Source organism: Mastigoproctus giganteus, chromosome 13 (assembly GCF_048544385.1).
Source record: "Mastigoproctus giganteus isolate SK-2022 chromosome 13, ASM4854438v1, whole genome shotgun sequence".
Lineage (NCBI taxonomy): Eukaryota > Metazoa > Arthropoda > Arachnida > Uropygi > Thelyphonidae > Mastigoproctus > Mastigoproctus giganteus.
The window spans coordinates 66968355-66984068 of NC_143587.1; the positions used below are offsets into that span (position 1 = coordinate 66968355).

Genomic DNA, 15714 nt, shown 5'->3' on the forward strand with positions numbered 1-15714 from the left:
AGAGCGAAAGACAAAACCAAGTTTTTTAGAAGCAGAGGAAGCAATATTTGTAATGTGCTTGTGCCAAGAGAGAGAGAGAGTAGAAGTCAGGGTAATGCCCAAAAGGATAAATCATCTTGCCTAGAAATCAGAGTGTCACCAAAGATAAGCATAGGAGTAGAAGAATCCTTTTTGCAAGATATAAGACAGGAGTGAGTTCTAGAAGGATTGAAATCAACTAAGTTGCCTTTGCCCCACTTGGGAATTATCTAGAGATCAGCATTTAAGGAATTGGTAGTGGATATTTGGATATTTGAGAAGTTGAAGCTGATAGAGCAGGGAAAGGTTTCTCAAACTTGAAAGTGGAATGCAATATGCAATTTGCTATCATCGGCAAGACTATGAATATGATTTCCAGTTAATGGAAGGAAGTCAATAACCCTTGACAGCCATTGTACCACCAGTGATACATTTGCAGTTGTTATTTGCTATGCCAATGTATCAGCAATGAATTTGATATTTTTTTCAGCTTGTGTAGAACTGATCTTGAATGCATGCAGCGTAGTCTTGATCTGGCCAACTGGCATCTAATTTACATAGAATATATTAAAATTAAAAATTTGTATCTAGCAGTTAATGTGTTAATATACAAGAGGAAAAGTGTGGGGGAAAGAAATGAACCTTGGGCGACACCAGATGTTTATTTGATTGTTATTTGGAGCATTAGCAACTAAGGCTATATTGCTCTGGGTATAAGCAGTGGTCATTTCCTGACCTTTCCGCATCCTCCAATATTTGGTGGGCACAGACTCGAACCCGGTCTAATCAAGAATAGCGTGGGGTGACACCAACATTAGTGCAGAAGTTAGAAGACAGAGAGCCATCTACCATCACTTTCAGTGAGCAATCAGAGAGTTTGTTTGTTTGTTTGTTTTGGTTTTATTGGTGCATTAGCAATCAGAGAGAAAACTGGATAACCAATTACAAAAAACAGTTGGCAAACCATAAGATGGAAGCTTGTTTAGAAGACCTTTATGCCAAAATACAATTGAAAGCCTTTGGGATGGCAAGAGCAACTGCTTGAGTTCCACCGAACTTTTCCATTGAATCTGTCCATAAATGGATAACATAAGCCAGAATATCACCAGTGGATTGACACTGACAGAATCCATACTGGCGATCATTGATCAGACAAAGGTTTCTAGATAGTTTAAGAGTTACCGGTTAATTGATTTCTCCATTACTTTAGAAAGAGTAGAAGTAACTGCAATGGGTCAATAATTGGATGGCAGTGATTTATCACCGTTTTTAGGAACTGGCTGGATATGAGCAAATTTCCAAGCAGAAGGAAAAACACCTTTGGAATAAGAAAGTGAAAAAAGGAGGCAAAGAACAGGGGTAAGTTCAGGAGCACAGGTTTAGAGAGCAAGTGGAGAAATACCATCAGGACCTAGAGCTTTCTTAGCGTCAAGATTCGTCAAAATCCTTCCGACATCCTTTTAACAGAAGACCACAGGAGGCATTGAATGGAGCATGTTAGGAAGGAATGGTGGAATGTTTTACCAAGATCATTAACACATGAGTTGGAAGAAAGAAGGGATGCTAGCAGGTCAGCTTTATCCTTGGCTGAAGTGAATAATAGAACCATCTGGTTTTGACAGAGATGGGAGCAGAGATGGGCAAAAGTTGCAGCCAATAGCTTTTGCAAGAGACCAGAATGCTTGGCTACCATTAGGGCCAAAACCTAGTTTGGACTGTTTTACAATTGTTGTGAGTTTTGGTGTAGACAAATGAAACTAAAGAATTGGAAGGAAGCCAATTACTGTTCAAGAGAAGAATATGCAACATTCTTCTCTTGAACAGAATTAGCACATTTATTGGAAAACCAAGGTTTATACAAAGGATGAGATTTTAAAGTGGAGTGTGGAATAAAGGATTCCATTCCTACAAGAAAAATTTCACTGACACAATATGAGCAAATGTTGACATCAGAAGTTTTGAAACAGTAATCCGACCAAGGAAAAGAAATCTCGCAGATCATCCCATTTTGCATTCTTGTAATGCCAAACGACACAAGGTTGGGAATAGCCATGAGATAAAGGCTCCATTGAGCCTTTATTAAGAGACAGTCACCAAGTTGTGATCTGAGGTGCCTAAAGGACCACTCACTTCGACAGTGTACTTAGAAGGGTTGTTTGTGAGAAAAAGATCAAGCGTGTTGACTGTATGGTTAGGATTTTCTGGTAGGTAAATGAACAATCTGTGCAAGGTCATTAATAGTTACAAAAGCCTCAGCATCTCGACCAGCTGGATCTATGTGACTAGAGAACAGAAGCAAGCTGGAGTTGTGAACATTAAAATCACCAAGGAAAATTACCTCACCATTAGGAATGTTGGACTGGAGAAAGTCAAGTTGCAAAGAGATGAAGTCAAAAAGTTCCAAGTGATTAGTGGAGTTGGGACAGTAGAGACAGCAGATGAATTTGACAGAATAAGGTAGAGAGATTTTAAAGCAGAGAAGATCGAAAAGAGATTCCAAATTACCAAGTCTCTGACAGGAAATATCAGAATGGGCATATGCACAAGTACCACCTTTGAGGCGAAAGGAATCAGACTGAATAATTTGGGCAACTGAGATGAGCAGTGGTTGATTCAACCAATAACTGAGATTCTGTCAGAAAAAGTACATGGGGATTGGCAGAGTGCAAGTGGAAATGAACATAACTGAGATTAGAATTGAGACCATGAATATTTGTAAAATGAACTAGGCAGTGTTTGGGAGGTTTAGATCTTTTTTGCAGATAAGCTTGCTCTATTAATTTAAAAATTCATGGTGTATTCAATAGTAAGAAAAAGTGTGGGGGGGGGACATTTGTTTATGGTCTTTATGGCACAAGGGCAGCTAGGCCATAATGTGCCTGGGGGGGGGGGGGACATGCTGTATGAAGTAATGAAATTTTTGGATATGGCATACACATGGTAAGAATATACCCAGAACCTTGACATAATATGGCCTCGACAATGCCTCCCACATACACACTACTCGGATCCCTCCAGTCACTATCTAGCAGAGTACAAGTAGCAAGATTATACACTAGCTGATCTGGAAGCCTCCTAGAGAATTACCAATAGGTTCGGTTCAGTGCACTAACTAGTGGCCGGCCTGCAAACACCATTTTAGAGCTGTATTCTCGAAATGTAAGGAAGTTTGGATCTCGCCATGATGTCCATCATAACCTCAAAAGACGTCAGTGATACTGCATGACGGAAGAGATGGGGAAGGGTTGACTGGAACTTAGCTCTGAAGATTAAACATGGGTTCCACCACTTCAAGCCTCCAAATAAGCAAAGTGGTGGTATTGCACCAGTTGATGAGAGTCATCTACCACTTAGTATTGCCTGGTAACACAGAGGAGCAGCATTCCTCCATGTGGTGTGGGTGCCACACCTCGACCTCTGCTTATGTCTGGGTGACCAGTGTGCAAGCACACTGGTCATCCAGTGTGCTTGCGCATAGGGGTTATAACCAGAATTAGAGTGTCATCGAAGATAAGCATCAGAGAAGAAGAATCCGTTTTGCAAGACATGACACAGGACAGTTTTAGGACTGAAATCACGTAAGTTATCTTTCCCCCACTGGAGAATTACCAGGAAATCAGCGTTTAAGGAATTGGTAGTGGATATTCGAGATGTAGAAGCTGTTTAAGCAGGGAAAAGTTTCTCAAACTGGAAGGTGGAATGCAATATGCTATCATCAGCAAAACTATGGATAGAATTTCTGGTCAATGGAAGGTCATTAATATACAAGAGGGAAAAAGTGGAAGAAAGAACTGAACTTTGGGGATACCAGCATCAGTGGAGAAGTTAAAAGACAAAGAGCCATCAATCATCACCCACAGTGAGTGGTCAGAGAGAAAAATGAATACCCAATTACAAACAAAAGTTGGCAAACCATAAGATGGAAGCTTATTTAGAAGATCTTAATTGCCAAACACAATCAATTAATGCCTTTGAAATGTCAAGAGCAACAGCTTGATTTTCACCAAACATTTCCATTGAATTTGTCCATAGATGGGTAACATAAGCCAGAATATCACCAGTGGATCGACGATGAGTGAATCCATAATGGCAATTGTTGAACAGATGGAAGGTTTCTAGATAGCTTAAGAGTTGGTGGTTAAATGATTTCTCCATAACTTAAGAGTAGAAGTAATTGCAATGGGATGATAACTGAATGGAAGGAATGTCACCCCTTTTAAGAACTGGATGGATATGAGAAAATTTCCAAGCAGAACGAAAAACACCTTTGGAATAAAAAAGTGAAAAAAGGGGCCATAGAACAGGAGTAAATTCAGGAGCACAGAATTTGAGAACAAGCGCGGAAATGCCATCAGGCCTTGGAGCTTTCTTGGCATCAAGATTCGTCAAAATCCTTCTGGAATCCTTTTGACAGATCACAGGAGGCATTGTTGGAGTATACTAGGAATGGTGAGATGTGATTTACCAAGATCATCAAATACAAGAGTTGGGGGCGCCTCCGTAGCCAGGTGGGAAGGAGCAACAGTGCGTAGCACACGCTTCTTGATTAGACCGGGGTTCGAGCCCGTCACCACCAAATACGGAGGATGCGGAAAGGCCAGGGAATGACCACCGCATATTCCCAGAGCAATATGGCCTTAGTTGCTAATGCTCCTAAAAACCAAATAACAACAACAACAACAACAACAACAACAAGAGTTGGAATAAAAATAGGATGCTAGCAGGTCAGCTTTATCTTTGGCTGAAGTGACAATTGAACCATCATTGAGGTGGGAACAGAGATGGGCAAAAGTTCCAGCCAATAGCTTTGGCAAGAGACCAGAATGCTCGGCTGCCATTTGGACAAGAAGAAGTTTTGTACTCTTATTATCCTGTTCGAAATCTAGTTTGCACTGATTAATAACCACTTTACAAATGTTGCAAGCATTGGTGTAGGCAGAAAATGAACTGCAAGATTTGAAAACAAGCCAATTACGATATGCAACATTCTTCTCTCTTCAACGGCCTTAGCACATTTATTGGAAAACTAAGGTTTAGATAAAGGACGAGTTAAGGTGCAGTATGGAACATAGGATTACAAGAGTAATTTCTCTGATACGATCTGAGCAAATGTTGATGTCAGAAGATTTAAAACAGTAATCTGACCAAGGAAAAGAAAAGAAATCTCACAGATCATCCCATTTTGTATTCTTGTAATGCCAAAGAACACCAGGTTGAGAATGGCCATGACAGAACGGCTTCATTGAAGAGACCATAACCAGTTGTGATCTGAGGTGCCTAGAGGACCACTCATCTCAACCGAATACTTAGCAGGGTTGTTTGTGAGAAAAAGATTGTTTGATTTTTTTTAGGAGCATTAGCAACTAAGGCCATACTGCTCCGGGATATGCAGTGGTCATTCCCTGACCTTTCCGCATCCTCCGTATTTGGTGGTGATGGGCTCGAACCCCGGTCTAATCAAGAAGCGTGTGCTACGCACTGTTGCTCCTTCCCACCTGGCTACGGAGGCGCCTGTGAGAAAAAGATGAAGCATGTTGGCTGTGTGGTTAAAATTATCTGGTTGTTGTTGGGTTTTTTTGGTGAAAGAGCTACTTTGGCCATATTGCACCTAAAATTATCTGGTATTCTGATGGGTAAATGGACAGTGTGTGAAGTCATTAGTAATTGCGAAAGCCTCATCATCTCGACCAGCTGGGTCTGTGTGACTAGGAAAGGAAAGCAATCTGGAGTTGTAAACATTAAAATCACCTAGGAAAATTACCTCACTATTAGGAAAGTTAAGTTTGAAAGAGAGGAAGTCAAAGGGTTCCAAGTGAATAGTGGAGTTGGGAGAACAATAGAGGCAACAGATGAATTTGACACAATGTGGTAGAGATTTTAAGCCAGAGAAGATTGAAAAGAGGAGATTCCAAATTACTAAGTCTCTGCCACAGAATATTCGAATGGACATATGCACAAGTACTACCTTTGAAGTGAAAGGAATCATACATCAAATAATTTGGGCAACTGAGATGAGCAGTGGTTGAATCAACCAATAACTGACATTCTGTCAGAAAAAGTGCATGGGGTTAGGACAACTGTAAATGGAAATGAACTTCATTGAGATTAGAACTGAGACCACATATATTTGTGAAAAGAATGAGGAAGAGTTCGGGAGATTTAGATCTTTTTGCAGATAAGTTTGCTCTATTAGTTTAACAATTCATGGTGTATTCAGTAGTAAGAAAAGATGGGGGATAGGGCGTGCTGTATGAAGTAATAAAATTTTTGGATATGCCATACACATGGTGAGAATATATCCTTATCCTTGACATAATGTGGTCTCAATAATGTCCCCCCCCCCACTCACATACTACTTGGACTCCTTCCAGTCACTGTCTGGCAGAGTAGAGGCTGTGACATTACACTAGCTGATCCGGAAGCCTCCTAGAGAGTTACTAATAGGTTCAGTCTGGTGTACTAACTAGCGGCCGGCCTGCAAACACCGTTTTAGAGCTGTACCATTTTAGAGCTGAAAGTGCTAAAAAAGCATGGTACATCATGTGCACAGGTTTTCAACTTACCACTGCTCCATAAACACTAATAAAAAAATTGAAAAATCAAAATTAGCATATATAGATTGACTCTCAGTTTATTATATAGGCTCCTCTCATTCAGAATTTTACATTATGACTTTTCTTTATTACGAGAACTTCATACTTGCTGTGACAGTTGTTGTAGTAGATTTTAGGAGCATTAGCGATTAAGGTTATATTGCACTGCATATATTGTAAATTGCATGTTTTCAAGTTTGATTTTCTGTTTGTTGGATGAAAAACCCTGGTTTCCAGGAGTAAAAACCATGTTACCCTTGCCTGAGACCGACTAATGCAGCCATGTTGTGAAAAAGGCCCATAAAAATTCCTCCTGTCACCAAAATGACTGAACCACAGGTCTTTTCCACTTGGTGTGGGGAGGACAGAGAATCTGTTAGCCATAAGGGATGTTGATCACAAGGTGTTATCATAAGAGATATTACTCTTATTGAATTTGAAAGTGTCTGCAATTCTGCCCAGACACGATAGAAGGGAGTATATGATGAGAGGCTTGTCGATCAATTCGGCACTGGAAAGAATGTGCAAGGCTCAAGGGGTAGAATTTTTTTCAGCCTGGACTGTACTTGTTAACAGGAGAGCCTGCTTCTATAGGGATGGGATACACTTAAATATAAAGGGTACAAGAATATTTGCTGATGCTATCGAGGCAGTGTTAGGTGGGTCGGAAAACTGATAGCTTGGGGGGATACAAGGACTAATAGTTTAACAGTAGCCGAAGGCAGAGGTGAAGGAGATTCTTGCACAACTTCTATTAGAATAAGTAGCGACCCGGAGCGTGGGGTGCTGGGAGTTTCAGGGACGGATGGCAGTCATCCTGAAATAGGTGGGTATATGGGATGTGTTAGGGTAACTAGGAATAGGAGCATGTATACCAATGCTAGAAGTATAGTAAATAAATTTGATGAATTTGAAGTGTTGGTCAAGACATTAAAGGCGGATACTGTTGGGATAGCAGAGACGTGGTGTCACACAGATATAAGGAATGTTGAACTGGAATTTGGGGAGTACAATGTGTGCAGAAAGGATAGACAGGGAGGAGGTGTTATGCTGTTAATTAAGAAAAACATAAAATCAAAAGAAGTGCATCCAGTTGATATAGATGAACAGTGCACTGTTGAGTCAGTTTGGTGTGACATAAGCACTGCGAAAGCAAAATTAAGAGTAGGAGTGTGTTATAGGCCTAATGCCTTGAATGAGTACAATGAACAATTGTACAGAGAAAGAGAATGGGCTAGTAAATCGGAATGTCTTATAATGGGGGATTTTAACTTCCCAGATATTGACTGGAACTTGTGGGTTGGTCACTCACACACTAGTCAGACTTTTGTTGATTTATTGGATGATTGTTTTCTGCAGCAGCATGTTCGAGAGGCAACCAGAGAAAGTAATACTCTTGATCTGGTTATCAGCAGTGATCATTTGTGTATTAATAATTTGCAGATAAAGGAACCACTAGGTGGCAGTGATCACAGTGTACTGATGTGGAATTTACTTAAAGATTTAATTACCATCAAGGGTAAAAGAAAGGGTTTTTGCTTCCGTAAAGGTGAGTACAGTGGTCTCCGACAGTTTTTAAATTCTGTACAGTGGGATCAACTGACGATGTTACCAACAGTAAATTCTAAGTGGGAAACATTCAAGGAATTAATCGTGGATGCTACTAAAAGTTTCATACCTATTAAGAAATAATGTTCAAGGTTTAGGTCTAAATGGTTATCTAATGAACTAATGAGACTCGTAACAGAGAAGAAAAATGCATGGTATGCATATAAATTATCAAGCGACTCAGAAGCCTATGGCAGATATAAGCCAGTCTGTAATCAGGTCACAAAGGAGGTTAGGCAGGCGAAGGCAGATTACGAGAAATCCTTGGCAAAAGATGCTAAGAAAAACAGCAAGGATTTCTTTACTTATATAAACTCTAAAAGGAAGGGGATGAATCTGATTGGTCCACTTGATATTGATGGTTCTACTATTGATGATCCTGCTCAGATAGCAAACAAACTGAATGAGTATTTTGCATCTACATTCACACATGAGGAATTATTAAGGTTTGAAAATGGCAGAAGGTTATCAAATTGTAGCAGGATACTTAATGATTTTCTAATAACTGAAAGCAAAGTGGAGGGGAAATTGTTGAAGTTAAACATAAGAAAAGCACCTGGGGTGGATGGGATGTATCCAGTTATATTAAAGGAGGAGGCAAAGCAACTAAGCAAACCCTTAGCCATAATTATGAGAGCATCCTTGGATTCAGGGGAGGTCCCCACGGACTGGAGATATGCAAATGTATCCCCAATTCACAAATGGGGATCGAAGTGTGACACGAGTAATTACAGACCAGTTAGTTTAACTTCTGTTCCAGGTAAAATAATGGAGTCACTGGTTAAAGATGCATTGCAGGATCATCTAGACAAGACTGCAGCAATAATTCAGACACAGCATGGGTTTGTTAAGGGAAAGTCTTGTCTGACAAATTTGATAGGATATTATGATATGGTTACAAAGTAACTGGATGCAAAAAATAATTTTGATATCATATATTTGGATTTCAGGAAAGCTTTTGACACTGTTGCGCATGGAAGACTATTGTACAAATTGGAGCAGAATGGTAAGGGTAAGTTGCTACAATGGATAAAAGGATGGTTAAGTGGGAGAAGACAGAGGGTGGTAATCAATGGGTGCTGCTCTTCGTGAACTAATGTTATTAGTGGAGTCCCACAGGGTTCGGTGTTAGGTCCACTGTTGTTTTGTATATTTATCAATGATATTGATGAAGGTATATCAGGCTTAATGTCGAAGTTTGCAGATGGTACAAAGGTTGGCAGGGTTGTTAATGACAGTAATGGCAGTGTGCTACTGCAACAGGATCTAGATAATTTGGGCAGATGGGCTAAGAAGTGGCAACTGAAGTTTAACCTTGACAAATGCAAAGTACTGCATATGGGTAGAAGTAACCCCAGAGAAACGTACCAACTGTGTGGTACTACACTTAAGGTGGTAGAAAATGAAAAAGATCTAGGAGTAATTGTGCAGGCAGATATGAAGTTTTCTGAGCAATGCAGACAGGCTGCCAGGGCAGGTCATGGATTTTGTCAATGATATATAGGAATTTTGCTAGCACGAAGGAGGAGGTGATTGTCCCTCTGTATAAGGCAATGGTCAGGCCGCGCCTTGAGTACTGCGTACAGGTCTGGAGGCCTCATTTTAGGAAGGTTGTAGATTTACTTGAGCGTGTACAGAGAAGGGCAACAAGATTGGTGAGGGGAATGAAGGGATCCTCTTACCAAGAGAGGCTTAAGTTCTGCAAACTGCAGTGGCTGGAGACTAGGCACCTGCGCGGTGATCTGATTGAGGTATATAAGGCCTTGAATTCTGATGGGATCCTTCCACTTGTTTAGATTACGAACCTAAGGGGGCATAAATTCAAATTAAGAAAAGACAGATGTAGAATAGATGTGTGGAAATTTGCCTTTAGCCAGCGGGTGGTTAATTGCTGGAACAAACTTCCATCTGTCGTTGTGGAAGTTGACAGGTTAAATAAATTTCGGGAGGACAGGCATTTGGAGGGAATGGTGTGATTTTTTTTTTTTTGGCTGATGCTGCATAAGCTCATACATTTGCTTTCTCGCATCACATGCCACTACTACTACTACTCAATATTAGCTTTAATATTCAAATATTTTTAATGTTTCATACATTTCTACTCGTGCTGACATGTCAGCACGAGTAGAAATGTATGAAACATTAAAAATAATTATTGGTCAATAAACCGAAAGATTTTGAAAATGTGTATAAACTCTCTATCTAATTGTTTCTTTCTAATATTCATAAAATTCAATGAATATTTGAGATACTAGGTTTTCCACCTTTTGTTTAAATTTTGGATGGAAGTACATAAAATGATCTGTATTTATTTAATAGAAAAAAAAATATGCAGAAATATAAAAGTAATTTTCATTAGAATTCCACAGATGCCAAACTGCAGTGCAGACAGGCTGCAAGAGTAGCTCATGATGTCTTGTCAATGATATACAGGAATTTTGCTAGCAGGGCTAAAGAGATGATTGTCCTCTTGTATAAGGCAATGGTCAGGCCACACCTTGAGTATATACAGTCCTGGACGCCTCATTTTAGGAAAGATGTAGAGCTGCTGAAACAAGTACAGAGACAGGCAACGAGATTGGTGAGTGGAATAAAGAGCTGCTGTTACCACGAAAGGCTAAAGTTCTGCAAATTGCAGCTTCTGGAGACTAGGAGCCTGTGAGGTGATCTAATTGAGGTGTATAAGGCCTTGAATGGTTTGAGCAAACTCTATGCTGATGGGATTCTTCCTCTTGCTCAGATTACTCATCTGAGGGGACATAAATTCAAATTTAGGAAAGACAATTGTAGAATAAATGTGCAGAAATTTGCCTTTAGCCAGCGGGTGGTTGATAGTTGGAACAAGCTTTCATCTGTTGTAGTGGAGGTCAACAACTTAAATAAGTTCAAGGCAGAATTAGACAAACATTTGGAGTGAATGGATGGGTGAAATGGGAAGGGTTTTTTTTTTTGTATTTTTTTGGCTGACAGCAATATAAGCTTGCTTTCTTGCATCATATGCCTCTACTAATGCTAAACTATTAAGATATGCAATTATGATTACATATTTTAAGAAAATCTTTACCTTTCTTTTGAAATTTTATTAAATCTAAAATCACTGGGATATTTGTGATCTTTAATTAAATGTTCTTTCCGAGAACTGGCATCAGAAAACTTTTTTCCACATGTTTCAACTATGCAATCATATAAATCCTACAAGGAAAAGGGAAAAGTGTTAAACACAAAGAATCATCAAAATCACCAACTAAATGAAATTATAACTAAACTTTTCTAATATACAACAGGAGATCATTTAATTTGCAGACTGGTGCAAGATTTTATGTTTACCATGCAAACTTTCCATAACTGTCACTAGAGGTGCTCTTCCTGATCGCTACTGAGCAGATTGTGTGCATGCCAGTACTTGGTGGACTAGTGTTGCATGAAGAGGTTTATTAGCCACATGTCGCTGACAATTGTTTTGAAGCAAGTATCATGTCGGACATACAGATTGAACAGCGATATGTGATTTGCTATTGTGTCAGACAGGGCTTAAATGCACTGGAACCAGTTAAGAAGATGAATGAAGCATATAGTAATGAGTGCCAGGGCAGCCATATTCCGGTGTAACTGAACTTTCCAGTGTGAAGTGGTTTTCTCATCAACAATGCCAGGTCCTCTCATGGCTAATATTGTGCAGGCAGTGATCACTGCCATAGGTGCCAAGTTCTGCCACATACCCTTTATTCACCAGACTTAGCACTATGTGATTTTTTCTTGTTTTGACATCTGAATAAAGCTCTGAAAGGCAAGCGTCCAAAACAATGATGCTCACTGAGCCAGAATAGGAGCACTTTGCAATCTTTCGAAAAATGGCTTGCAAGAAGAATTTAATGCACGAGTACAACAGTGGCGAAAGTGTGTCAAGTTTGAGGGAGGGTATTTTGAGAAAGAAAAACCCACAGAAAATTCACATAACAATTAAGTTAAGGCCTTGCAGCAGTCTGTGAATTAAATAAGTACCCCTCATATAATTGCATATTTATGCAAATTGCTAGTACATTGTTCCTTTAGCAGTTTGTAACAAGACAAAATTTTAAATACCATTTTAATGCAAGTGAATTATTTGTTTCCTGGAAAGGTGTATCATCCTATTAATTATCAGAAGCTTTACAACCTTCTGATAATTAATAGGAGCATAGTGAGTTAAGAAAGGATATAGAAAGATTTAACCTACTATACTTCATATGTGAAGTATGGTGGATCAAAAAAGATTGCTGCTATCATTTTATTTGGACAAAAGTTATTTTACCAATGTTCAGAATATAGCAATAACACAGACCAGAGTAATAATGTTACAGCCTAAGGATCTCCATTCACTCAAGTATACTAAACTCCAAGCAGCAAAAATACATATGATAAACACATGATACATATGATATTACACAATGCAGTCACAGCCACTTGCTTCTGTAGAGTATCAGTTTACCTTCTGGTACTGTAACATGCTTCACTCTCCTGTGTAGGCATTCCACCAATGAATAATACACTACAGTAGGTACAGTCCTCCATTCCTCTTGCAGAACAGTGACCAGCTAAGACTCTGGTTAAAAGGAGCACATTGGTCTGGCCCTCATCCAAACGTTCCAGTTCATTCATTAGATATTTCGTAGGGTTCAAACTGAAACTTTTTTACATTCATGTCCATGAACCATTCTTAAACACTAGCAGGGCATATGGTATTTTCCTGCTGATAAAAACGTGGATAAAACAAAGAAATGCCACATTGTAGGGAACACGTAATTGTCCAAAATGTTAAGACAAATGTTGGTGTTCATGGTTCCCATACAACCACCAAAGGTTCACGGCATGTACTATTTCTAATGGAACACAGCCATGAAAAATGGTGCCACACCATAACCCCAAAGTGCATTGTGCTGATACAATGCACTCTGTTGGCAAATGTTCTCCAGGCATCCTCCACACCTACACATTTCATCGGAACAGGGTATAGCAAGATTCATCAGAGAACCAATTTATACTGCTCTACGAACCATTTACACAATTCACTGCACCATGCATGGCAAAACTGTACATGAATGTAATGATTATGAGTAGTGATATCTGGCTTATGTGCTGCAACCCACCTTTGAAAATTGAGGTTGTGGAGCTCCATACATATTATGTTCATATGGAATTCAACCCCTGTTGATATCTCTCAGATACAACAATCTTGCCAGGGACATCTGACAAGATTATTATATTTCCCTCCAACATATGCTCTGGCCAATGGAGTGAGCTCCTGTGGTCTTTTTGTATCCAATGGCCAGTAACATACAAAAAGACCCATTTCACACTTTCATTCTATGATATAACCAACAGTCAACTTTGAATGGTGTAGGTTGTCAGCAATTACACAAACTAGCAAGCCAGCAATGTGATATCCAAAAATAATACCCTCCCCTTGAAATTGGTCAGCTTGGCTCTATGCGCAAAAGACAGGGCACCTAATTTGTTTTGCTTGAATGCTATATATTGGTCTGAGTCACTTGTTTAAATGTGAAGGTCCAATGGACTATAAAAAGACCCAATTCATGCTTCCATTCCATGATATCACTGACAGTCAACTTTTTTTGTCTAGATATTTTTGGAGGGTAGTATATTTATTACTATATAAACTTACTATTTATTACTATTATAAAGTTTTCCTGAAGTTTCCCGTGTTGATTTTCTTTCTTTACCTTCACCAATAAATTTTATGATTGATTGATTTAGATTTTATTGGCACATTAGCAGCTTTGACTATAATGCGCCAATAAATTTTATGAACTTGAAGTGCTAGTCAAGACAACAAAGGTGGATATTGTTCAGATATCAGTGACGTGGTGTTACAGAGGTATAAGGAATGCAGAATTGGAATTTGGGGAGTACAATGTGTACAAAAATGACAGACAGGATAGGAAGGGAGGAGAGGTTATGCTATTATTTAAGAAATACAAAATCTAAAGCAGTGCATCCAGCTGACATGGGGGGACAGTGCAATGTTGAGTCAGTTTGGTGTGACATAAGCACTGGTAAAGCAAAAATGAGAGGAGTATGTTATAGGCCTAACAACACTGATGAGTATAACAAACAACCGTACAGAAAACTAGAATAGGGCCAGTATATCAGAATGTCATATAACAGGGATTTTGACTTCCCAGATATTGACTGGAACTTGTGGGTTGGTCACTGCCACACTAGCAAGATTTTTGTGGATTTATTGAATGATTTTTTCTACAGCAGCATGTTCGAGAGGGAACGAGAGGGAGTAATACTCTTGATCTGATTATCAGCAGTGATTATTCATGCATTAAGAATCTGCAGATAAAAGAACCACTAGGTGTTAGTGATTACAGTATACTGATGTGGAATTTACTTAAAGATCTACCATCAGGGGTAAAGGGAAGGGTTTTGCTTTCATAAAGGTGAATACAGTGGGCTCAGACAGTTTATAAATTCTATACACTGGGAACAAATGATTTGATGTTACAAACAGCAAATTTTAAATAGGGAATTAATATCTTGGAAGCAATTAGGATTTTCATACAAACTAAGAAATACTGTTCAAGATTCAGGTCTAAATGGATATCAAATGAACTATGAGACTCTGGCAAAGAAGAAAATGCATGGAATGCATATAAATTATCAGGTAACACAGAAGACTATGGTAGATATAAGCTAGCCAGTAAACATATCACAAATGAAGTTAGGCAAGCAAAGGCAGATTATGAGAAATCTTTGGTAAAGGATGCAAAGAAAAACAAGAAACTTCTTTACTTGTGTAAACCCTAGAAAGGAAGGGCATGAATCAGATTGGTCTACTTGATATTTATGCTTCGACTGTTGATGATCCTGCTCAGGTAGCTGATAAACTGAATGAGTATTTTGCATCTACATTCACACGAGGAATTCTGTAGGGAAGTGGAGGCCAGAAGTTTAACAAAACTCTAACAGTGAGCTAAATGATTTTGTAATAACTGAGATGTTGTTTTTTTGGTTTTTAGGAGCATTAGCAACTAAGGCCATATTGCTCTGGGGATATGCAGTGGTCATTCCCTGACCTTTTGCATCCTCCGTATTTGGTGGGCATAGGCTCGAACCCCTGTCTAATCAAGAAGCGTGTGCTATGCACTGCTGCTCCTGCCCACCTGGCTACAGAGGTGCCAATAACTGAGAACAAAGTGGAGGAGAAATTGTTGAAGTTAAACATAAGAAAGACACCTGGGGATGGATGAGATCTATCCAATTATATTAAAGGAAGCAGCCATAGTTATGAGGGTATCCTGGGACTCTGGGGAGGTCCCCATGGACTGGAGATGTGCAAATGTATCCCCGATTCACAAAGGGGGATCAAAGGGTGATGAGAGTAATTACAGACCTGTTAGTTTAAATTCTGTTCCAGGGAAAATAATGGAGTCACTGGTTAAAGAAGCACTGCAGGATCATTTAAACCAGTGGTCTCCAAAGTGGAGTG

At 39.3% G+C, this 15714-nt stretch overlaps 1 protein-coding gene across 1 annotated transcript in view; it reads right to left on the reverse strand.

Annotated features, from left to right (window-relative positions):
- l(2)k10201 (zinc finger protein 511 lethal (2) k10201) overlaps positions 1-15714 on the reverse strand; it is a 53920-nt gene that overhangs the window by 14441 nt on the left and 23765 nt on the right. Inside the window, exon 4 of the mRNA XM_090387632.1 lies at positions 11284-11411. Within this exon, the coding sequence (XP_090243758.1) occupies positions 11284-11411 (128 nt within the window). The remainder of the gene's footprint in view (positions 1-11283; positions 11412-15714) is intronic.